This window comes from Pseudochaenichthys georgianus, chromosome 1, assembly GCF_902827115.2.
Source record: "Pseudochaenichthys georgianus chromosome 1, fPseGeo1.2, whole genome shotgun sequence".
Classification (NCBI taxonomy): Eukaryota; Metazoa; Chordata; class Actinopteri; order Perciformes; family Channichthyidae; genus Pseudochaenichthys; species Pseudochaenichthys georgianus.
Window position 1 is genome coordinate 41,292,986 of NC_047503.1, and position 24,672 is coordinate 41,317,657.

At 43.1% G+C, this 24,672-nt stretch overlaps 1 protein-coding gene across 1 annotated transcript; it reads right to left on the reverse strand.

The window, feature by feature from the left end:
* Positions 1-11,191: 11,191 nt before the first annotated feature.
* On the reverse strand, positions 11,192-22,657 carry LOC117449647 (protein ELFN1-like). The gene is made up of 4 exons (XM_034087440.2): positions 21,967-22,657; positions 20,763-20,916; positions 19,534-19,700; positions 11,192-17,534 (listed from the first exon to the last, which is right to left on the reverse strand). The coding sequence occupies exons 1-4, from the start codon at positions 22,254-22,256 to the stop codon at positions 15,398-15,400; spliced, it is 2,748 nt and encodes a 915-aa protein (XP_033943331.1). The 5' UTR covers positions 22,257-22,657; the 3' UTR covers positions 11,192-15,397.
* Positions 22,658-24,672: the final 2,015 nt, after the last annotated feature.

A 24,672-nucleotide genomic window follows, 5' to 3' on the forward strand; every position in this document is an offset into this window, starting at 1 on the left:
AAGAAAATCTTACAAGTAAAAAGTGGCCTCGGTGAAATGTTGTTATTTTCCTCCATTATCAGGGGCTACCTGATTATCACCCTCTGGCATAACAATTAGCAGAGGCTAATGATACTGCAGTCAGACTTGGTGCCCCAAGAGAACACATTTGGACGACTCTGTAACGGGGCAAAGTGTACACCACTCTCCGCTGAGCAGCTTCATTAACACACCTCTCCATTCATTATAACATGTTGGAGCTGCTGCAGCGCTTAATGTCTGGCAAGTGTAATTCTCAACAGTGGCTTCCTCTAATCCTCCCTCCCATACAGTATGCATGTCTGTTCAGAGGCTGCTGGAGATGTGCAGGTCTCCCGACAGACTCCAACATGGCTGCCAGAGCCGGAGACTGACAGTGTGGCTAATTAGAGCACTTTTAATTTGCTCTGCCTTGATCTCTCGTCTTAGCCTCCTTCAATCTGGGAGTGTGTGTGTGCAGGAATGCAGGCTGGGTGTGTTTTCAGCAAGTTTCAGTGTCACCTTGTGCAAATTTAGAAAGGTGGGATAGTTTGAGGAAGGCTAAAAGAGAAAATAGTCGTCATTTAGCCTTCCTCACACTTTAACCATCCTCTACTGCTCGTTATTTTCTTATTCATTTGTCTTTTTAAGTGTCATTTTATTCATGGCTCTCAATTTGTTCTGTTTTTTTCTTCTGCATATGGCCCCAGATTTCTCCATTTACGCTCTGCTCACATTCTCTTAATGAAAGCAGCAGAGTTTCAGGGTCAACACTCTTCAGTACTCGACGCTAGTTGTTCAGACGGTGTCCTTGTTATGAAACTAAATGCTATAAATCTTGTTTTTTAGACTTGAAATGTATCAGCCTCACTTTGAGATGTTATCTCCTGGATGATTGGCCTCAGAAGATATTTAACCCTTAGATGCACGAGTGACTCTTCCATGAGTGGGTCTAAAAGGACCTGTATTAGAATAATATGCGCTTTTATGCCATTTTTGTCATTTCGGTATGTGAAAAATCACATACTAATATTTGGTATTATATTTTGGATCACACTAGAAATATTTTATATTTAAGTTTTCACTATTTATAATTTTAGACATTTTTGACACACTTATGGAAGCTTGGGGTAGTAATACAAAAACTACAATTTCTTAAAATGTATAAAATGTCAATTTAAAATTTGAATGGCATGATATCCAAAACGTGTTTTTTGAGGAATAGCTGGAATATGAAATGATAAAAAATGTTTAATTACAAGATACTTCAAGAAAACCACCTCACCGGGTCAAAAAAGACCCACTTTTGCATCTAAGGGTTAACAGTTAGATACTTTCAGTCAAATAGAAGATAGCCACTGTTCGCCTCACAGCCTGCCTCGACCTTTCCACAGTGTTCCCCCTCTTACACTGTACATTATTAATGCTGCGTGGCCTATCGTGTGTGTGTGTGTGTGTGTGTGTGTGTGTGTGTGTGCGTGCGTGCGTGCGTGTGTGTGTGTGTGTGTGTGTGTGTGCGTGTTGCAGTTTGGCCCTCCCTCTAGCGGGTTGATTTTAATATGTAGTAATAGTTGTGGGAATGTCTCCCATTATGACTCCTAATATCAGGCCGCTTTCTTTGTACAGGCTGGCCCACATAGCCCTCGATCTCAGAGAAAGACGGCGAGCCCAAATCCCATTTTTAAAAGGTTATTTCACAAAGACAAGCCCCAAGGCTCTGAGAAGAATCAAAACAGTGAAAATGAGCAAAAGAACTCGGTCTTTCCGCCCTCTTTTATCTTCCTTAGACCCTTTTTTCTTAATTCTGTTTCCTGCTTCTGTTTTTCCGTCCTCATATCTCCTCCAGCCTCCGTCCCTGCCGGAGGTGCCACTGTAAATGCCATGGAGAATGAAAGAGCGGAGTTATTGTTCGTGCCTGGGGAGGCCCTTTTTTGTTCTCAGACAGGCATCAGGGTGGATGGCTATGCAGTGATGGGGGAGACAGGCAGCACATAAAAAGAAAGATATTTTTGGTCACTGCAGCTCCGGCTGTGACGAGCCTGACAACTACTTACGCTCCAAACTCGACTGCGGATTGGCCGCCTCCAGCTTGCCCCCCTCCACACTGCTTTGATAAGACCACATCTAGAAAGGGCAGCTCTCAACCACAGCGCTTCAAAACGAGACTTAATGTAGGTTCTCTTGCACCGTGAGCAGCATTTATACCGGGAGTTGTTTTGGCTGCCCTTTTCAACCCCCCCCCCCCCACCAGGTGCTGAAGTGAAGTCTTTCATTCTGCCCGCCCAGGAGTGCTCTTTAATAAGCCGTGACTAAGCCATGCATCACTGTAAATATCACGTGTGATTTTAAAAGTTCAACAACAGATTGGGAGTCAAAATGTTTTAAATGAAAATATTGTAATGTCTTGGCAGGGCCGGCCCTCGGCATAGGCAGTATAGGCGAATGCTAAGGGCGCATCAACCCATAGGGGGCGCCGAAAATTGAAAAAAAAAAAAAGTTAGAAATAAAAAAATATATATATATTTATATAACACAATTTCCCGATTTTGGATCAACAAAGTAGATCTTATTATCTTATACTAACAGAACTAAGCCTATATTGCGTACAGCACCCATAAACTATGGCACACCCCCCCCCCCCAAAATCAAGTTGAACTGCCCCAGTCCCAGTAAAAACCAAAGGTTTATGTGAAATTGTTCTTTTTTTGAAATAATGGTTTTAGTGTGCAATTATAGGTTTTAATTTTGTATTTGTATTCATTTAAAATAAATCAAACTCTCAAAAAACATACACAGCTTCTGTGTGCTTTTATTAACATTGAAATGTACTGTGTTAGCGGCCGCGAGGGTGAGAGCTTTAGAGAGCTCTCTCCTGAAAGACTGAGAGGCTCTGATAACCTCAGCTCAGTGAGGTAAAGGCACACCTTTATATGATCATTATAGTTATAAAAAAATAAGAGAACAACAGGTATAAAATACTGCCAGTACAAAAAAGTTGTTATTAATAAACAAGAATACAGTTTGAAAGGGGAGTGATTTGTAAAATATCCATAAAGAAAAAGAAAATCTGCTTACAGTTCTGTTTCATATGGGTGTTGAGAGATGTATCCATAGATCTCCTAATGTTGCTCTCAAAGTGCACCAGATTGATGCTTTTAACTTCAATATAAAAAAAAGTCTTCCCGGGGGTGAATGCCCCCGGACGTCCCTAGAGGAGCCCCCCCCCCCCCCCCACTTAAATCATGTTCAAATGGATAGGAAACTAAATACAGTTGCACACATCTTGTGTCAATATCTTTGTTTTTGTGGTCATGCCACAACCATGCACGTGCGAATCATAGTGAGTGTCTGCATTTGGGGGGGGGGGGGGGGGGGGCGCCAGCTAAAATCTTGCCTAGGGCGGCAAATTGGTCAGGGCCGGCCCTGTGTCTTGGTATAAGCAATTAAGCATGCATTTTCCAAGCATCAGTGAGTGCAGTGGTTTCAACCTGGGGGGATGCGCGTAAAAATAACATGATATATGAAATTACATATTTGAGACATTGCATCACCTGTACCTGTGGTATAATTTGCTTTATTATTAGTCCATTTGGACACTTCATGGGTTAATTCTTGCTAACAAACCGCTGCTAATGAGAACAGACCATTGCTAAGGAGAACCCAGGGACTATTTGCAGTCATATCAATCCGCAGAAAGAAGTCTGAACCGGCTGAACTGTCCCAAGTAAAGAAAAGAAAAACTGGGCAAGAGAAAGAAAGAGGTTGAAATGGTGTTTTAACAAAGTGCTAGATGACAGAAAAATCAACAGAAGATGACAGGCAGAAAGTAAACACTACAGGAAGAAGGGTTTGACTCAATGGGTCAATGGAAAAGAAACTCTGAACAGAATTGGACCGTAAAGTAAACATTGATCAGTTCTGCCTTCATTTTCCGTGACGTTGTTGTTGCCTCTTAGCAAGAGCAATACGATCATTTTAAAATCAACATTGTGAATCAAGTCGTTTCCCGCCGGGCTCCTGATCACCAAGTCGGTGTTAACGAGCTGCTCGCTGCACATGATCCCGTACTTAGATTTGATTTAGTCTATTTGTTAAAGGTGTTTGAGAAAGTTTGAGAAACCGGCTCGAGATCGCTAGAATTTGAAAATACACAACCGGAGAAAATCTGCCACTTCCTTACAGAGCCCCTCCTCCAACACACACGAACGCGCACATGACCAATGAGGGCACGAGATGAGTTTGTGCCCCGATGGAAGGCTGACAGGCAGGTAGGCCATCCAGAAAAAAAAAAGTATGGATTTTTTGTCAAAGCACTTCAGATATTCATTGCTATCGGGATCTTAAGAGCATTCCATGGAATATAACAAAAAGTGTATCTCGAGCCGGTTTCTGAAACTTACCTACCCCACCTTTAAGTGTGCTCCACATGCATTTCTGACAGGGGGTTTGCAGTGGGGTCAGAGGGGGGGGAAATGAATGCAGTGCCAAATGGTGAGTTCCACCTTTCTATGTAAGAGAAATTATAAAGAGGGATGAAGAATAAATGAAGTTGGGTTTGGACAAAAATGGCCAATATGATTTTGTATTGATAATTTTGTAAACATCTGCAAAAAGGAACAACAACTTTAAATGAAAATAATGTTGCTCTCATATTCTCATGAGATAGCTCAACAAAAACCTGGTTAGCGTTTCTTTCTTCTTCAAAGTAAGTTATTATATTGATGCTATGATGATGCACGGGAGGGCTACAGTAAGCTATGCTTCAGCCCTCCCGCTTCTACTAATTTTGTTCATGTGTGTGTATGAATTATACGTTTTTGTTTTTGTATGATTTTAGTAGAATAAATTAAAAAAAATCAGCAGGTTGTTATTTATCCATTTCAAAGGATTAGCACCCACTTGCTTTGTTTTGTGGCTTACACTAATCCTATGTTATAATGTTTAGACACCATTCAACCCTTTTCTATCTACAGCTACCTGCAGACAGTTCATGAGCATCAATTTGCATTGGATAGGGGGGTGAGAGCGTGAAAACTAACCTGATTATTCTCGGGGGTCGTGACCTGAAAAGATTGAGAGAGTAAGTGCACACAACATGAATCTTGCGACTGCGACGATATCCCCCGTCTGTGTGTGAGAGCGAGCGAGAGATCTGAGGTGTCCCACAGTGAGGAAAATGAGGTTTGAGAGAAAGATGATGTAACTGCAGAGACATAGCGCACTCACCTGTCCTGGGTTGAAATCACACAGGACAGATATGAAATGTTCTGATAATGAAAGTACTCTGTTAGGACATGTTCTCGTCTTGATAGATACCTCCCGTCGCCAGGCCCCTGAGCCACTTGTACCGCAGCAGTTTAAAGATAAGGACTAATAAAGCTTGCTCGTGGTGTACTGAAGCTGCCATGTTGCCGCTCCGTCAGATCAGGATGCGGGGATTGTGCTCCTGCTCATGAATTACACCGACGATGAACCTTCAGGGTTATTTCACCTGGATAGAAAAGCCTTGGTCCAGGCTTACTGTACTGCAGGGCTGTCATCACCTATGGGCTCTTTCACTGTGAGGTGAGAGGAGGTGTGACACATCTCTACAATGAAAAGATATTACAAAGAAAGAAAATACAAGTGTAGCTCCTTTCCACTTTTAAATCAGTTAACGAGTTACCACATCCTCTACGGGTTGAGAACATTTCTTAACTGAACAGACATTTTGATTGACAGTTGGATGAGAAAATTAATATCACTGTTTTTTAACTCTGAAAAGACAGAGACTCTTGTGTAGACATTATTGTCAGTTTTAAAGATCCGTGTGTAATATTTAGGGGTATTTTTTGGCTGAAACTACTTTATTATAGTTGTATGATCAGCTTATAATGTTGTGTTATTGTTACCTTTAAATCTGCTGATCATATGTTCAACACTAAAGAGGGCCTTTCTTGTTTTTATGTTACATGAAGACCACCGTAGTTCTCATATTTGAAAGGGGAGGGGCTGCAATAACCACCATGACCTTTAACTTAGTCCTGAGCATTGCTCTATAAGAGAGTCAGTGTGTGAGTATGCTACCTGTGTTGTAGCCAGACTTACGGAGCGTCCACACTACAGCTTCAAAAATAGCTTGGAGCTGGGCGTGTCTGGAGCTTGGGGATTTTATTCAAGCAACACGACCAACAACCAATCACATGAATCTCCCGCCCCCGACATACAAAGCAAAAACCCCCGGGGATTTTATGCGAGCAATATATATATATATATAAACTCCCCAAACAGGCGAAAACCTACCAGTTCCACCCACTGTCTCTGCCACCTCCCTCCACGCCTGGTTCCTCCGGTTTGTATCCCGGTATGTGAAGAGGGTCTGGTCATACAAAACCGGGTGATTTGCTACGGCGATAGTTAGTTTCTCCTCCGACTTTTTTTGAAATATAGAAATGAACGGCGGGATATCTCTCCCAGCTTAGACGCGGTTTGATTGGCTACGGCTTCAGCTGTCAGATTTTGGGAAACGGGATTTGATTGGCTGGCGCTGGCTACTCCGGCGTCTCAGGCGACAGAAGTTGAACATTGTTCAACTTCTGTCGCCTGAGACAGACCGCTCTGCTACCCACAATTCAGTTCGGCGAAAAAGCGCAGCTACGTGACGTCACCCCATTGAAAGTGAATGGGCAGATTGGAGCTTTCGACGCTGTCGACGCTGTAGTGTAGACGGGCCGTAAGGCTCTACTATGAGATCCTCCTTTGTGTGTGTTAATGTGTTTGAGAGTGCACACTGGCATGAGAGTGCTAGTACATAGCTGTAGCACTACTGTTTCTCGCCATTAGCGCCATTAGCAATACTCTTCTTAAAGCACAAGTGTTGTTTTAACCACAGCTGAAGGGGAATAAATCTTATTTTAAGTTGTTTAACGCTTAAAGGTGGGGTAGGTAATTTTGGAGAAACCAGCTTGAATGCGCCAGCGGGAAAGAATCTGCCACTTCCTTACAGAGCCCCTCCTCCAACACACACGAACGCGCACATGACCAATGAGGGCACGAGATGAGTTTGTGCCCCGATGGAAGGCTGACAGGCAGGTCGGCTCAGATGATTGGTCGTGCTTTTTACAGCGCTACGGCTTCCACAGATGACATTTTTTAATGGATTTTTTGTCAAAGCACTTCAGATATTCATTGCTATCGGGATGTTAAGAGCATTCCATGGAATATAACAAAAAGTGTATCTCGAGCCGGTTTCTCAAACTTACCTACGCCACCTTTAATGCCCACATTAGTTGTGAGAGGCACATGTTCGGATGACTTGAACTTTTAAATCCAAGCAGAAACGGACAGTCCCCTTATGTTGGTATGTTCCTCTTTAAGGATAGACACAATGGGTTCGGTTAACAAAAACTCAAGATAAAGTGCATCAGATTTATTGCTACATTTGAGTTAGTATGTGTCTTATATCATTTTATATGACGTAATTGTGCATTACATTATTTCAAATATGGATTTCATCAGGCTATGACTCAATTGAAGGAACATACATTCTCATATTGACTTATTGCCCAGCATTACTCCATAAACCAAAATGTCAGACTTGAAAAAGCTCCATCAAAATCCGTGAGACGTCATAAATGTATTTGCACAGGCTGCAGTGGGGCTCCCCATGTGATCAACTCATCTTGCTGTATAGAATCAGTGGAGGACACTTACTCTTGAATAGGTATGACAAAACCATCCTTATTGTGTCAAACTGTCTGCAGTTGGATAAGCAGTTGTGTTTTTGTGGGATTTATTTTTTATTTCTGTCCTTCTTTTGTAACCGGTGTCAGACAGTATTATAATATGTGCTGGAAAAGTAAAAAAGTAAAGCCCTGTGTTGTTTGCTGATAGTTCCCAGAGAATTGCACTTACCTGCGTCATGCACTCTAAAACTTCTCATTAAAAGCCTCTGAATTAAATTGGATGCTGTGTGGAAAATGGCTGCGTGGAGCGAAAATAGCAAGTTAATGTCTGACTTTGTAAGTAAAAGTAGCCTAGATTTGAGATGGGGAGGTTTTAGCTGCTGACATTTCAAACTCTAACTATGTCAAATGTTGTTTTGGCTATACAACAAGAAGTATGTCACATCACCGCAGGTTTATCGACAGACACTGTGTCGTCTTTTTGCTCACAAAGAGAGCTTGTCTCCAATTTTAAAGTTATTTTAAAAGCTGTATGTTATGGGAATCATAAAACACAAATTCCAGAGTATGTTCACTCCTTATTAGATCAATCATTTGGTCCGTTCATCTGTTGCTGTCAAATTAATATTCAGCAAAGAAAGCATCGTAATTCATCTCTGGACACGGTCCAAAAGAGCCTTTCATCCACAGTGCCAATACAACATGACATTGCTTTATTTTTTTCCTGTTTTTGAAATCTCCCTCAAAGCAGTATTTTGACTGAGGGTATCTTGGGTTTGTCAGTTTCCATGTTTATCCAAGTTTTCCTGCAGCACTTTTGGCAGATATTTGCGTTAACTCAGATTACGTTTGGACTCAGACATAAAGTGTGTCAATTAGCTTTAAAAAAAAAAAAAGATTTGACTGTTTGCAACCAAAGCTAACTCCATATCATTGCATGACAATATAAAAGTACCTTTCCTCTTTGCCTCTAATGCTGTAGAACGAACCATAGCCTACAGAGAAAGTTTTAGGTTAATCTCCCCAGGATTTAATATATATAATATATAAGAGATATGTTGAATATTTTTGCGGTGCTAGCATGGGTCTGTGAATGGCAACCTTAGTGAAATATCTCAACATCTACTGGGTTGATTATTGGTACACATGTGTGTACAGACATTCATGATGTATCCTTATGTATCCCCATGGCTTTTTACTCGAGTGCTCTTCCAGATGAACAAATTGCTAATAACTTTGGTGATCCCTTTATTGGATTTCTTGTGACATAGCCATGGTGACTATTTCAATTCGCTAGTGCTTTGCTTTATCACCAAATACCTGAAAAACTAATGAATTTCCCATCAGCCTCAGCTGTACATCTGCATGATAACAATAGCCTGCTGACGTTAGCACTTAGCTTAAAGCACTGATGGCTCACAAAACAGCTTCAAAGAGCTGTTAGCAAGGCTATGTATGGTAACCTAGATCTGTTTTGTGCTTCAATGCATTTGTTTTCCTTGTATTGGTTGGAGGCAGATATGAGAAACATTGGCAGGATATACAGTAACTTTTACTTCACAAGTTTAAATGAGAGTGTTATCTTTTCTTATCTGGCTAAAGTGACTGTCTGAAGAACTCTGCAAGGCTGTTGCTCTGTCACTTAGCACCATATTAGCTTAGCTGCAGTTTAAGGTTTAGCTAAACACGCAGTGCATGCTATACTCAACATAATTGCACTTTCAAAATTAGCACAGGTTTAGCTAAACATGTAGCTTCATGCTAGATTCAGTCAAATTGAGCACAGGTTTAGCTTAACATGTAGCTTCATGCTAGATTCAGTCAAATTGAGCACAGGTTTAGCTTAACATGTAGCTTCATGCTAGATTCAGTCAAATTGAGCACAGGTTTAGCTTAACATGTAGCTTCATGCTAGATTCAGTCAAATTGAGCACAGGTTTAGCTTAACATGTAGCTTCATGCTAGATTCAGTCAATGTATTGAGCACAGGTTTAGCTAAACATGTAGCTTCATGCTAGATTCCAACACGATTTCGCCATTTTCTTCGTGTTACACAGAACGATTTTAAAAGCAATGTCAATAATAACAAATTAGAAGGAAAAACAGATAAAAAAAATACAGATTTCAGTATTCTGACACAAAACAATTTTAGAAGCAATGTATTTCTATTGGTAGTATGTTTCGTGCCTGCACCAAATAATAACACATTAGAAGGAAAAAAAGATGCCGAAAAATACAGATTTCAGTATTCTGAGGCTCTGAGCCATTTCTTTTCCTCATGGACGGCAAAAAAACACCGACATTATACCATTTAAAATAAAAAGGCTTAGGGTAAGATATAGAGTAAGAAAGTGTTTTTATGAACCACACAGCTTCTGGTATTCCAAGGCTCGACCGGACAAAAAGACGTGGTGCAGGCACGAAACATACTACCAATAGAAATACATTGCTTATAAAATCGTTCTGTGTGACATGAAAAAAATGCGAAAATCGTGTTGGTGAACACGAATCAATAGATTAAATTAATTTCGTATACCATATAGAGTATCCTGACTGGCTGCTTCACGGCCTGGTACGGCAGCTGCACCGCCCTCAATCGTAAGGCTTTACAGAGGGTGGTGAAAACTGCAGAGAACATCACCAGGACGGAGCTGCCATCCATGGAGGACCTCTACTCCCAGCGGATTATAAAAGACCCCCATCACCCCAGCCACAAACTGTTCAGTCTGCTGCCGTCTGGCAGGCGCTACCGCAGCATCCGGACAAAAACCACCAGATTCAGAGACAGTTTCATCCCACAGGCAATAAGACTGTTAAACACCTGAACTGTTGAAACAACGTCCATAACATTCATCTGCTACTTAGTCATTATGTATCTAATATATCATTCCAACAGCTTGCATATAGACTCTTATTTCACTATCTCACTTTTTTTAAACTATTTTTCTTTTTGTATTTACTTTTTAATATTTACTTGCACTATATGTTTCTGTTTTTCTGTATTATTGTGTTGCACTGTTGGAGAAGCCTGTGACCTAAGATTTTAATCGACATAACTACTCTGTAGCTCGTATGACAAATAAAGAACCTTGAACCTTGAGGTTTAGCTTAACATGTAGCTTCATGCTAGATTCAGTCAAATTCAACACAAGTTTACCCAAATCACTCCTAACCAGATTTCTATAAGCAACCCAACACAGGTGTGTCAGACAGTGTCCTAGCATGCACTGGGGCAATTAAATGATCACCATAATTCTATCTGTGTAGCTCCACCGTCACTAGTAATATTGAGATCTGGATGGAGTTTGTATTAACCGTCTATAATTATTGAGATGCTCACCCTCGACAGTGAGTTGACGACTCTATGCAACAGTGATGATTCATTTAGTTCGCCAACTGCGGGGGAATGGCAATAGACATATGATACTGTGCTTGTCAGATAATCAGTGACTGTGTTTCTGATGCCAATAATGAACTGAGGAAAAAGTAACAGCTTTAATTGTAATTACACAATTATATAAGTTTCACACTTGGTTATAGTGTTGCCTTTCAAAGAACATACATGATAAAAGATTAGACATTTTAGAAATTAACAATAAATGATTTAAGCAGTAGAAATCTGTCTGTATACTGAAACCATGTCTACAGATACAGTTACTTTGACAGTGTGTTTTCTACAGGACACAGCTACCAGGTTCTGACTAAACCACAAGTGCAGTTTCCACATCTTCTAAGGACACCGCAACCATATGTTATGATTGTGTCCTTACCCTAACCCAAATGAAACCTTTAACCACAACTAGCCTAATGACTGAGAAGCAGCCCCAACATGTTCTGGATTACTCGATTATTGTCCGGCAATTTTTCATTCCTAAACAATTCAATTCAAAACCTTTATTCATCCAGGTAAAATCCCATTGAGATCAATGATCTCTTTTTCAAGGGAGACCAAGCATCCCTATTACTCCATAATACCTTCACTTTGGAACTATAGGGACAATCAACACTTTTGGCACTTATTTTTCTCAAACGTTAGACAGTGTGTGTGGATTGTTCTCATTAACTGGGACAATGCCATGGAAAGAGATTAAAATGACAACAATTGGGTTCTCCCCGCGTTGTGTTGGGTGTGTAAGCAAAAATCTCAGCGGCGGCTTTCTTAAAACCTTAATAAGTTCCACCAAAACTGTCCGTACCACCGGAAACCTGGTTGAGTTTGGGTGAACTGACCATTTAAGCATGTTCCAAACCAAAGTAACCAATCAGAAAATGTTGAAATGTGAAAGTCCTGAGTGTGTTTAAAATGTCTGGCATATGTATGATTTCTCCAGGAAAGGAGACAGTGAAAGAAAGGCTATTTTATTGTGCTCATTTTAATTTTTTGACAAGAAAAGAAAGAAAGAAAGCCTCTGAGAGATCCTATGGCAGAGCGTTCTCTCTCTCACTCGCTCCTGAGTCATCCACTAGAAGTATGTAACACAAGCCTCCACGGGGACGTCCTTGCATCATGCTCCATTGTCATTTCTGTCTGTTGTCAGTAGGACCTCTATTTATTTCCACTTTCTAGGCATTGTTGTTTAAAAACACAGTTTCTCTTCATCGCGGTTCAAAGAATAGCATCGCTGATCAGGGTCAGGTTGGACCGTCGCCTCGACCGTCAGCTTGTTGTCGTCTGCTACCCTCTGACGCATGATCAAATCAGGCCATTATTGTTCATAAACAGAACAGGAAAAAAAAAAAACAGTACTTTAATACATCGCTACATTGATATTACTGTTACTCAAAGAATGCTCAAGTGAGGCTTAAGAATCAAGCAATTATAAAATTGCAGACATGAAAGTATAAGTTAAGAAACCAGGACATTTCTTTTCGATTTTCAAAGCAATGCTTTCAAAAATGAAAGAAAATCGAATGTTTTAAGGCTGTTGTTAAGTTAAAGCCACAATCTGGGACGCGTGGTAATGCGAAAACACACACAGCTCATCCGTTTCCTCTTGGATGGGAGCTGGAGTGTTTGCCTCAGAGGACTGGAGCTGCTGCAGTATGGGAGAGAAAACTGCTTTTTACCACACTAATGAATGTGCTTTTGCAGTGCTTCAAACAGCTGTGGTCATTTCACTTTCCCACGATTATGGCTTTAACCGGGCTTAATGACTTGAGCATTCTGAACTCATTATAGCAGAGAAAAGAGATTTTATACAGTGTTTCCATTCGCCCACACACGCCCGCTCTGTTGCTTCCAGTGTGTCGTTTCCAGTGTTTCAAAGTTGGAGCCAATTCTGTTTCAATCCAGAAAGCGTTGTGGATGAGATGCAGTCAGTATAAACATTTGTAATTACAAATTATTCGTCAATACTTTGAATCCTACAAGCTTGTTATATTCAAAATCCACTGAATTGAAATGTTCTCGACTCCATCCCTGGTTTTACAGTCCTCTAAAATGAGTTTCTGAATCACAGTTCGGTATAGAAAAAACATCAGTATTTTTGTCATCACATGTTTCTCCTCTTTTCAGCCTCCAGTATTTAGATCCTGCAGATATTGCAGCTATACATGTAGTCTCATATCAACACGCTAGTGATGCTCATCACATATAACTACGACACCTCTAATATCAGGAACTTTTTCCCATTGAAAACCTTTGATAAGGCAAAACCCCATTGCTATTACCTCAATAGTCGTCTGCGTCGGTTGTTTTGGGACAATTGGTGGCAGAAACTGGAAAGTTGTCCATAATCTGCCCGAGTGGCCATATTTAGACGTTCGGAAAGCCAAATGTTCCCTATTTCTGAAATACAAGTGGCCACCTGAAGAAAGTTGTCTCACAGACAGATGAGGACACTGTTTGAAATACAGCTCTTACATTAGAAACAGAAAACCCAGCTGCTAAACAGTATTAATTTCTCTAAGAATACATTCATCTGTGTATGGTTGTGGTTGTGTATGCATGTGCTAGAGTTGTCACTAAGGGCAATGGTGGGTAAATAGCTGGGGTCGGGTCAGGGGCCGTAAGGGTCAATTTACTACCACAGTACTTTGGTCTTAGATGATTGGAGGATAGAAGGGGGGCAGTGAGCCAATGGATCGCTTTGTGCAAATTGTTATTGTTCTCGCAAACTGATGTGTGTCGATGAGACGAAGAGGAGGTCTGGAAAGAGTAGTATTCAAAATCATTTGGAATACTTCTTTGTGATTGACCAAGTTGGCACAATGGCGCCACAGTGGAACCAGAGGAATCAGCAAATAAAAGTGAAAAACCTGGGAGTGGGAGGAGGGGGATGACTGGTTGATAAAACGCAGTGGAGCTACAGTGTAACGGGAAGGAAGCTGAGAGTTGTAGGTCTTTTCCGTAAGTCGTGTTCTGATTTGGAGCAGTGCAGATGTGTTCCCCCGGTGGGAATTAAAGACATTCATTTGAAGATTAGAATTTTTTTGTGTTCGATTTCAAAATCAAAAACGTACCGTTGTCGGGGAGCAGGTAGGTAACTAACTTGGGATTCAGATTTCTGAAAAGTCTCAAAGATTTCAAAACCATGTTGTACAAACAAAACAGTCACCTCTGTTGCAAATATAGATCTTCTCTCTCTCATCTGTACAGCGCTCCCTCTTCAGGAGGGGGAGGAGCGGGGGCTTCACCAAGAGAAAGAGACGGCTTGTGATTGGCTCAGCAGAGAGCACATTCCTCTTGGTAGAAAAAGGAGTCAAATGTCTCGTCCATCAAACTGTTTGTCTCTGTTGGTGCACTTCTCAGCGGAACAGTCAACACACAGTCACACGACAGAGCCATGCCATATTCAAATAATATAATCATTAATGATGAGGAGCATAGGAATAATAAGAAGACCAGTAATGTAATAAGAATAATTAATAGTAATAACATATCATTCTAGGTTTTTTTAAATTCTGTATATAAAAACAGTGGCGAGGAGAAGTTGGTACACAGTAGGGCTCTACTCTCCCCCTTTGTTTGATTTGGCACATTATACTCTCTCTCTCTCTGGCGAGAGCTACCTACTCATTCTCGGCACAGTTGAATATTACTGTTGCCTGGCGACCCATCCAGAAATTGTCATTTAGATGTTTTAAAATCCCTCAAATCACAGCAACTCTTTCAAAATGTATTTTTTCGAAGCAGCACCGCAGGGCGCAATGCCAAAAACAACCTCCCGGGGTAAAAGCAACATCTTCAATCAATCCACGGCGGGGATAAGGATGGGTGAGGTTAATCTGCCGTGGTCGGGTTTTAATCAATGTCGGTCTCAAGGCAGATTAAAAGCGTAGCCGTGTTCAGGATGGGTTGCCCGGCAGCATTTAAGGTTTCTGTTCTTATGTTGATAATTTTTTCTTCATTCAAAACTTAGTACAAATAGCTACATCAGTCTGAGCTATAATGTGTGTTACATTACAAAAAGTAACCCAGTCTCTCTATAAGTTATGATTTTCAATATAATATATTAGTTTGGTCCTCCTTCATGTTCCTCAGAAGCAAAGGCTTGGTTTGTGTAAAGTGTGTGTGTATGTAAGTGTACGCCTAGATCCTGTAAGCTGTGTGTGTGTGTGTGTGTGTGTGTGTGTGTGTGTGTGTGTGTGTGTGTGTGTGTGTGTGTGTGTGTGTGTGTGTGTGTGTGTGTGTGTGTGTGTGTGTGTGTGTGTGTGTATTTACAGGTAATTTGTATCTGTATCAATATGTTATGGGTGCAGTGTTGGTATTCTCCATCCTCCAAGGCGTCTCCAGATCAGGTCTTCTGCTGGGCGGACACCCCCTTCCAGTAGTCCAGAATGTCGTGAAGATCCTCATCCTTGGCGAACTGAACTTTCCGCCTCAGCGCGTGTCCCGCTGCCACGTATCCCTCGTCCTCCATGGATGCCTGCCGGTGCCTCTTGCGGTGCAGCTTGAACCTCTCCCAAAGCCCCAGGGTGGGGGTGCACAGGAGCCCTTCGTCCTCCTCGTCTTCGTCGGGGCTGGAGCAGTAGCTGAGGTTGTGGTACTGGGGCGAGAGCGGGTAGTGTGGCGAGAGTTGGGAGTAGGCCAGCTCCCGTTGCTTGGCCTGCCTGCTGAGGGTGATGGGGTCTAGCATGGAGGGCTTGCGGCCCCCGGGGTGGTGGTGGAGCTCCTGCAGGATCTGAGGGTGGTGCTGCAGGTCCTGGAGGTGCTGCTGGGAGCCGGGGTAGGAGTGACGGTGTTCGTTGTACTGGCGGATCCTCTGGGCTTCAGCTCGTAAGATGGCCCCTGCTGGGTTGACCGCACGAATGGCCTCTCCTCCCCCTCTTTCCCCTCTTTCCCCTCTTTCCCCTCTTTCCCCTCTTTCCCCCCTCTCTCCCCGTTCCCCGGGCGAGGTCCTCTCGATGTAGCGGGTCTCTGACGAGTGGTAGCCTCCCTCTGAGCGGAACGAGCGAGGGCTCCGGGCAGAACCGGGAGAAGAGGAGGTGCTGGGCCTTTTGGACGTCGGAGGTGCCTCCATGCTGTGGTGTCGCTGCAGAGAATGATGATAGCTTCTCTCCCTCTCCTCTCTCCCTCCTCTGCCTCCCTTATACACCGGGGAGAGGAACTCGTTTCCTCTTTCTCTCTCTCCTTGCTCAGAGAGGAGCACCAGCTGAGGCTCTGCGGTAGACACAGCCCCTCCGCCTGCGTTCGAAGGGGATTTCATGCCCTGTTGAAAGGACGTAGACTCAGATTTCAGAGCATCGATACAATTGTTGATGATCTGGTTGACTTTATCAACTTCTTTAGCGATGGTTGAGATCTCTGCTACCGAGCCCTGGGGGTTTTCCTGTGGTGACATCTCCCTTTCTCGCTCTCGTTCCCTCTCCCTCTCCCTCTCCATCCCGGATCCTCTCACCTCCATGTAGTTCAGTTTAGCAGGCTTGTGCACCGGTGTTTCTATCACCTCCTGCAGCTTGTACGGATCAATCTCAGCGCCCTGAGGAAGGTAGGGCATTCTGGACAGACTTTCCCCAGCTCCCAGCTTTTGGGAAACAGATCCTCCATTTCCTCCCTCGATGTCCCCTTCTCCACCGTACTTTAGCTCGATCAGAGTCCTTTGGATCCTGCTCATCTTCCTCTCCTTCGCCTGCATGATCCTCTTCTTCCTCAGGCAGTGAACAATAAAACCCAGGAAGATTAACATGCCAAACAAGCAGCCCAGGATAGTCATGATGTAGTGGGTGGCTGACGACTGATTGGCTCTCCTCTCAGGCCCGGCCCGGCGTCCAGTGGAGATGGTCAGACAGGTGTGGTTGAATCGAAGGGAGTTTCGTATCGAAGCCACACAGTACCTGTAATCGGTGTTGGGTTTTAAGTTCTTGAGCTCAATATCTTCCCTTTGACTTTTCAGATTCTGGATATCTGTGAAGAAGCTGTTGTTATAAAGAACCAGGATGTACATTTTCTTGTACGGATGAGGAATCTGAACCGTGATCACGGCGGTCGAATGTTGCACCTGCTTCAGCGTCATGATGGGATTGGTGTCGGTGTACAGAGGGCCCAAGCTGATGGGCTCCTCGTCAGGAGGGGTCCCGGAAGCACAATCGTCCAATCCACAGGGAGAGGCAAAATCTGGTAAAGGGGTGGTGGAATCTGCCGCACCAATCGGGTAAAAGGACGTCACGCTACCATCATCTGTGCAGACAAGACTGAGCACGTGCAGGGCGTTGCGTAGGGCCGGCATTCGGGGGTTCTGGCTCAGGAGGTTATAGCCGAAGAATCCTTGAGGCGAGTCGCACACCATCCTCTCGCTGGTCCTGTTGGGGAAGGCTGAGAGCCAGTGCAGGAACCCCAGCAGCTCACAAGAGCAGTTGAAGGGGTTTGTGTAAAGTTCACAAGTCGTCAGCTTCGAGAGGCCGGAGAACAAACTGCCATCTAGCACCTGGATCCTGTAACGAGACAGAGGGAAACCATAGATTAAAAGGCGCTTCAACCAGTGGCGGACTGGCCATCGGGTTCCCTCCCCCTGACAATTTACTAGCGGTACCGAAGTGGGCCGGTCGAGATCCCGGGCTGATTACTAGTCCCAGTCCGCCCCTGGCTCCAACACTGTCTGACTCATGGTGGATAACATACAAAGTAAATCAGTGTCTATGTACTCTTCTCCCTATTTTAAACCCTGGTTCCTACATTACCCATAATGCAACTCAATCACCAGTTGCTCAGTCAGATGCCGTGTCTCATTTGGATACTTCTGTTGGTACATTGCATGTTGTGAACTGTAAACCCTTGTGCAATACGTGCATTGGGACAATGTAATCACATGGGGCTGCTTTAACCAACAGGAAGTGGCGATTGCTGCTGTTAGCTAGCTAGCAATGATTGTTCGCGGTACCAACATATTATACACTGCTTAACTAACCCAATAAATGTAACGGTGGTTTATTTTCAGCACCAATATAGTGGTGTTACTTTAAAAGTGACATTAATTAAACGACATTAATTTGCATAGTGATGTTTTTACTGGAGCAGATTAAGTTGCTGCACGTCGCCTAACTTCTGTTATTTAGCGGAAAAGGGCGTTTGGGAGTGGAAAGCATCCGGTGGAGCATACTTTTAGACCTTTGAGTGAACAAGGTACTAATGGTGCATTTTGCCACATGCTGCCACGGGATGCAGTTATGCACTCAAAACAGCAAATGTAGGAACAAAAGAAAGCAATTTGAGACACAGCAAGAGATTTTGATTTGTTTTGCTAGTACCTTTTGAAGCTTCACACATAGGTGAGGATCAGGCTACAAAACAGCATCACTTATAATATATCACGTTTCAGAAGGATTTATATATGTGTGTACTATTTTCAAACCTATGCTGTAGTAATCCTTAAAACATGTAAACAGACTTTGATGTGTTATATCTGCAGGCTTCCCCTTTAAAAGCACGTGTTACTCAGTCTCCTTGCACTTCAGTTTCTAGTCTTAAACATTTCCCAGTACCTTTCAACAAGCCCCAAAGAGCAGTTCAACTTCTTCCATTCTGCTGTTACTTTTACATTTAAGTCAAGGGATCAATACCGGTTACGGTGCTGATAGTAAGAACAAAACGGTTATTCCCACTGAGAAAAGGTACCTCAACCTATTATTAAAAGATGGCTTGGTGCATAAGAGCTTACTGGGGGAAAAGTGAGACAAATGGTATCCCTGCACCTTCTGCTATGCTTTTGTCCCTATAGGTTTGGCTGTTTTGCATATATATGCCTTTGGGTAGTGCTATATGAATAAAATGTGTTATTGTTATATTTAGTTTACTGATAAACCTGTCAGTGAGAAACAAGTTATCTATCCATTTCCTGCAAAACCTTTTTCCCAGTAAGTCTGCAAAACATCCGCGCAAAATGAATACATTTAGAAAGCAGCCCATGATCTTGACAGAAAGTATTATATCAAACATTGAAAAACGTAATATATTCTCCTATCTCGGAATTTCTAAACTCTCTTTTTGTCTAGTAAGATTCACACACCGAACGGCAAATCATGAACGTAGAAACGTGAACGAGTCAGATTGCGAGTAGCCCTTTTCATTTTGTTTGCATCTACTTTGTTTCATATCTCGAATCACAAAAAAAGGAAATGCTAGAGTCTAAAGCTTAATTTAACTGCTAAGAAATGCCTGTAAAATGGCCTTTGTTAAATTGCTTGTTTTATCCAAATAATAAAAAAAGAAACAAACCATTGCATTAGTATTTAACCAGATCTTGAAAACCACTTTCATTAAACCATAATTAAAATGTCCCTTCATTTATATCTCAGGTTCCTAATTGGCTAATCATCAACTAATTGTTTAAGTGCTTCACATCATGTTTTCTCTCTCTCTCTCTCTCTCTCTCTCTCTCTCTCTCTCTCTCTCTCTCTCTCTCTCTCATTAGACACACACGCCTCAGGGTGATACCTGTTCATGGAGAGGTCGATGTTCTCGATGTTGGGGCTTTCCCAGAAGGTGTTGGGTGCAACACTCTCGATGAGGTTGGCTTGCAGGTAGAGATACTGCAGCTTCCCCAAACCTCGCAGCATCCCCTCTGTCAGGTTCCTCAACTTGTTAAAACCCATCTGGAGAACCTGGAGAGACAAAGACAAGTGGGATTATTCTAATCTCTGAAGAGCCGGCCAGCGCCAAGCATCACACACGACAAGCTGGAACAAACAGACGACGGTTCAGCACAATTCGTGTTTCACATTGTGATCTAAGCCTCGATGCTGTGTTCCATTTACTAAGATCTTTCTTGTTCACATTTTACCTCCTGGCTACGCTCCAGCAGCTGGGATGCATGTGTACGCATGCCAGCTCGTTACGGCTGCGTTCAGATCAGTTTCTGCAAAAACACTTTTGCCTGAATGTTTCTGGAAGCTATCGTGAGCCAATGTTGTGTTGTTTGTGTGTATGTGTTTCCATCTGTGTGTTTAATTGTGCAATGCTTTAGAACCGTTACTCAGAAAGGTAGCTGGAACACACTCCCTTTGACTACGGTCCTTAATTCACAGTTCTGGATATTATCAGCAAAATAGTCCTCAAACATTTAGATTGTTAAACTACCAGTACCAAAAAGTTAGTTTTTTGATAACCTTACAAAGTAATGATTGCGAATTCGTTCTTTGTTTTCATTTACCAAAAGGAAGCAAGTTCCTAAATATGGAAAATGTAATTAATTAGTCACACAATTACATTTACCAAATAAAGCGTCTAAAGGGTTAAAGGGTAATTAAACAAGATTAGGACTTTAGCAGTCATTTGACAGACTTCAAAACTGTACAGGAACATTATAGTCGGTACCAAAAATGATACCAAGCAATAATAATAAATACAGTTCAGTCTATTAAATAGATTGTAGCCTCCATTTGCATTCATGTGTATGCATTTTAACATTCAACAGCACATTTGCTTTCCTTTACATCCCATTTGTACTGGTCAAATCTTTTATGTGTAAAACATGATCTATACTTATCCATATCCCAACCCTATACTTCTCAAATACATGTAAATGGGTACAAATATTCCCCTGAAATGTATTGTAGTCGAAGAGTAAAGTATACTTCAACATCGCCCGGAGCACAGCGCGTGCACTCCTCGATGTAGGTACATCCATGAGCATGTGTTTGAAGGTGCGTCACACGATTGCTCACCTGCAGGTTGAATTGTCCTGAGAAAGCTCCGTCTTCCACGTAGCTGATATCGTTCTTGGTGAGGTTCAGATAGGTGAGGTTTCCAAAGCGGCTGAGTGAGGAATAATGCACCGACCGAATCTTGTTCTCGTTCAGCCGCAGATCCACAATAGTGCTGTTGAGAAAAGAGTCAAAGCTGAAGATGTTTGAGGCAAAAAAAAAACAACTCTTTTTCTTAGCTGTCTTTTAACCCAGAGCATCGTAACCAGAGTTTGTGTGGCCTCATTTGCATATAGCCTAGTGGCTATATGATGAATTGCGTCTGGATCACGAATCATAGCTGCACCTGTTGCTGTGTTCCTGCCTGTCGCCCACTTTTTATTATAATGTATTGATAAAGAAACACAAGCCCTCTTCTTAGTGCTTGTTATCTTTGAACCTCTGCCGCTGATACCATTCACACTGTCCGGTGTGTTAAACGTGCCTTTGATTACAGAGAGTAGAAGAAGAGAGACGCTTGTTTGGGAATTCATCTGGAGGTAATGGAGACGTATTAGGACGCCTTTAATGATAGACTCACCTCGTAAATCATGACACATGGCTCCCCTCTACAAGATAATACATGATGCGCCTTTAATAATACAGACTATTAGTATTGATGATGCTGGCCCTGAGATTGCAGATGCATTTAATGATAAAGTCACCTCATAAATACCTCATATTTCTGGCGGCACAAGAAGCATTTTGACAACCTCATAGATCCTTTCTTCGTCGTACATGTTGACATATCAGATTGTCTGCATTTGAATACGTTTCTTGCACCTCTCTCCATCCAGGCCAGGGAGAGAGATCCCAGTTAATTGAGGGGTTCTCATTGGGAGTCTTTCCTTGTACGCTCCAATGGTCTAAGGACAAAGGGCACCTGTAAAGCCCCCTGAGGCAAATGTGTAATGTGTGATATAGGGCTATAAAAATACAATTTGATCCATCTGTTTCGCCCACACCTTTGCTATTCAGAAAAGTAGTCCTTAAAGGGTTTAAGTGCCTTAGAAAACCATGCACTAGCACTCACAATGGTTTGGCTTATTTGAAGGGCTTATACTTGCATGTTTCTTGCTGTTCTGAGTGTGGGTCGCCATGGTTTTTTGCGTGTGTGTCTTCATGTTTCTTTGCACCTATTGTCAGCTTAACGAAAAGCGGTGATTTATGGATTGATCGTCCTCACCTGTTAATGTGCGAGGGGATGGCCTCGTAAGGCGGCTGGTTCATGCTGCAGATAGCGAGCCACACGAAGCCTTTCTCGCCTTCGATGAGCCAGCAGTCGGCTGTTACCATTGGCAACCGCATAATTGACAGCAGGGCGAGCCAACAGAGGAAGGAGCCGGCGGTGGACAGCACCACCGAAGAAGAGCCTCCGGTCACGTTGGGTCTCTGCCGTCCCTTTCCCGTCTTCTGGGCCATTTGGGATGTCGTCACAATATCCATTGGAGAAAGCCGAGCAGAGGTGCTTGCCATCTAACGTTCACTCGCGCAGGCTGGAGCCATTTGAATAGGAGTTAGCGCGTGTTTGTACAGTAATATGTCACTGAGCGGTTGGCTTTCTTTCAGATGTGCTGCTTGAGGTGTAGCCACAGCATGGTCAGATGTGTCTAGCTTGTCGTAAAAGTAAGGAATTTCTAAGTAGCAGGAGTGGTTCGTGTCACTTCATTGGCAGGAGGATGTGTCTCTAGGTAAACTGTATCATGAATTAGGGCGTCGCATCTGATTTGTTGTGTATGAATTGGCAAAAGGAAGCGGTCCTGGTGCCAGATTGGCTGGTGCTCATGTTTTCCGTGGCCATCTGCATCGCTGATTGGACAAGCACCTCTTCTCTTTCTTCCTCATCGCTCGCCGCTCGGTACTTAGTGTGAGAACTCGTCCCTGGAGGAAAGAGAGGGAGAAGGAGACGAGAGGAGGAGGTTATAAGGGAGTCGCTAATGACAGACAGTGGTCTTATATCAACAAACACAACCCTGTTAGCAGCCTGATGAGATACAGGAAGTTATTGCTTCTTATATAACTATCTGGCACGCATACACCCACACACAAATGTGCAAACACACGCGCATCTCCGATACTCTGAAGACCTTTTTTGACAAGTCCAATTAGCGCAACCTGCACCTGCACATCTTCAAAATACACACAGCTTATTGATGCACACACACCCATTCCTGCCGCCCTATTCGCCTCTGGGCCTTGGTGGACCAGCGCTAAGATGTGGCCCTACTCTGATACTGTATCTAATTAATTAATCTGCTCTAAATAAAACACTTCCTGGGAAAAAACAGCTGATGTCTGATGGAACGAGCGAGATAGCGGGAGGCGGGGGAAAGAGAGAGAGGCTTCAAGAGCTTGTGAAGTGGCGAGGCTGAGGATGGAGAAGTGGGTGCGCGAGAGAGTGGAGAGGAAAGATGTTTGGGGGAGGGGGAGGGAGCAAAGAGCGAGATAAAAGTGAGGGACAAGGCTTTAAGGAGAGAAGGAGGCAGGGAAACGGTGAGAAAAGAGAGGAGGCAGGGATGCAGAGTGGCTCTCTCCGTCTGGGGAATGTTCTCGAATAGTGGCTCTCTCTTCTCTCTGAGAGGCTTTATTCTCAGCTTTAACCCCCCCCCCCCCCACACACACACACACACACACACACACACACACACACACACACGCACACGCACACGCACACACACATACACACACACATACCATGTATACATCACTTCAGGGGACATTGCATTGACTTACATGCATTTCCTGGAGACTTATCCTAACCTTAACCAGAACCAACACATGCCTAACCCTTACCCTTAACCTAACCACGTCTTTACCCTAAAATTAATGATCCCCCTCATGGGGACCTCCAATTTGTCCCCATAAGGGAAGCCAGTCCCCACACGCGACTATGTAAACAGATGTAGGTCCCCACAAGTATAGTAATGCTAGACCACACACACACCCACACACACACACACCCACACACACCCACACACCCACACACACACACACACACACACACACACACACACACACACACACACACACACACACACACACACACACACACACACACCCTTCCCTCATCCGGCACCAGTCACTTTTCTGCCCATCTCCGCTGCTCTGAAACTGTACTTTGAACATTTTAAATATATTATTAACATTTTAAATGATATACCCCGTTTATCTAGGCCCTTTTTGTTTTGTTTTATGTATATATGTCACACTGTGGGACTGCGGGAAACGGTATCTCGAGAATACATGTAGTAATTTTTGACAATAAAGCTGACTTTGACTTTTGTCTTTGAAGAGTAACAAACAGGATGTGACATTACGGAGGGCAGAAGGAAGGAGTGTGAAGGAGCCAAAGGTCCCGCCTTCCTTTCAGGCATCTTCTGGCTGCTCTCCCCGCCTTATTGATTGCAGATGAGTGACGAGGCGGAGAGGTGCTGATGTGTCACCTCTAATCTGAGAGGGAGAGCGAGGCTTTCTGAACTTGTCTTCGCCCTTGTGAAGAGCAAAAGTCCTGACGTCACATCAGCTGTTCCTCCAGCCTCTGTGACTCGCTCGTATCTCTGAATGAGGTGTCTTTGATCACTCTTCATGAAAAAGAGGAGGAGTTAGTCGACGCATACTCTCAGATAATGATGATGTGCTGTGCGTAATTACAACGCCTCCATTAAAGATGATGTTGACCAATGCTCTCTTCTTTTATCTTTCCAGATTCTTACAGCTTTCATTTCTGCCTCAGAAGCCGAGCTCGCGGCTCTGTGCTTGTGTTTTCTGAACTTCGCCATGTTCATTATCTCATTTTGCATTTTTAAGGGGCCTATTTTGCATTCTGCGCCTGATGAGAAAGACATTAGCTTTGCAGATACTTGATCATAAACAAAGTATTCGTCGAATTTTG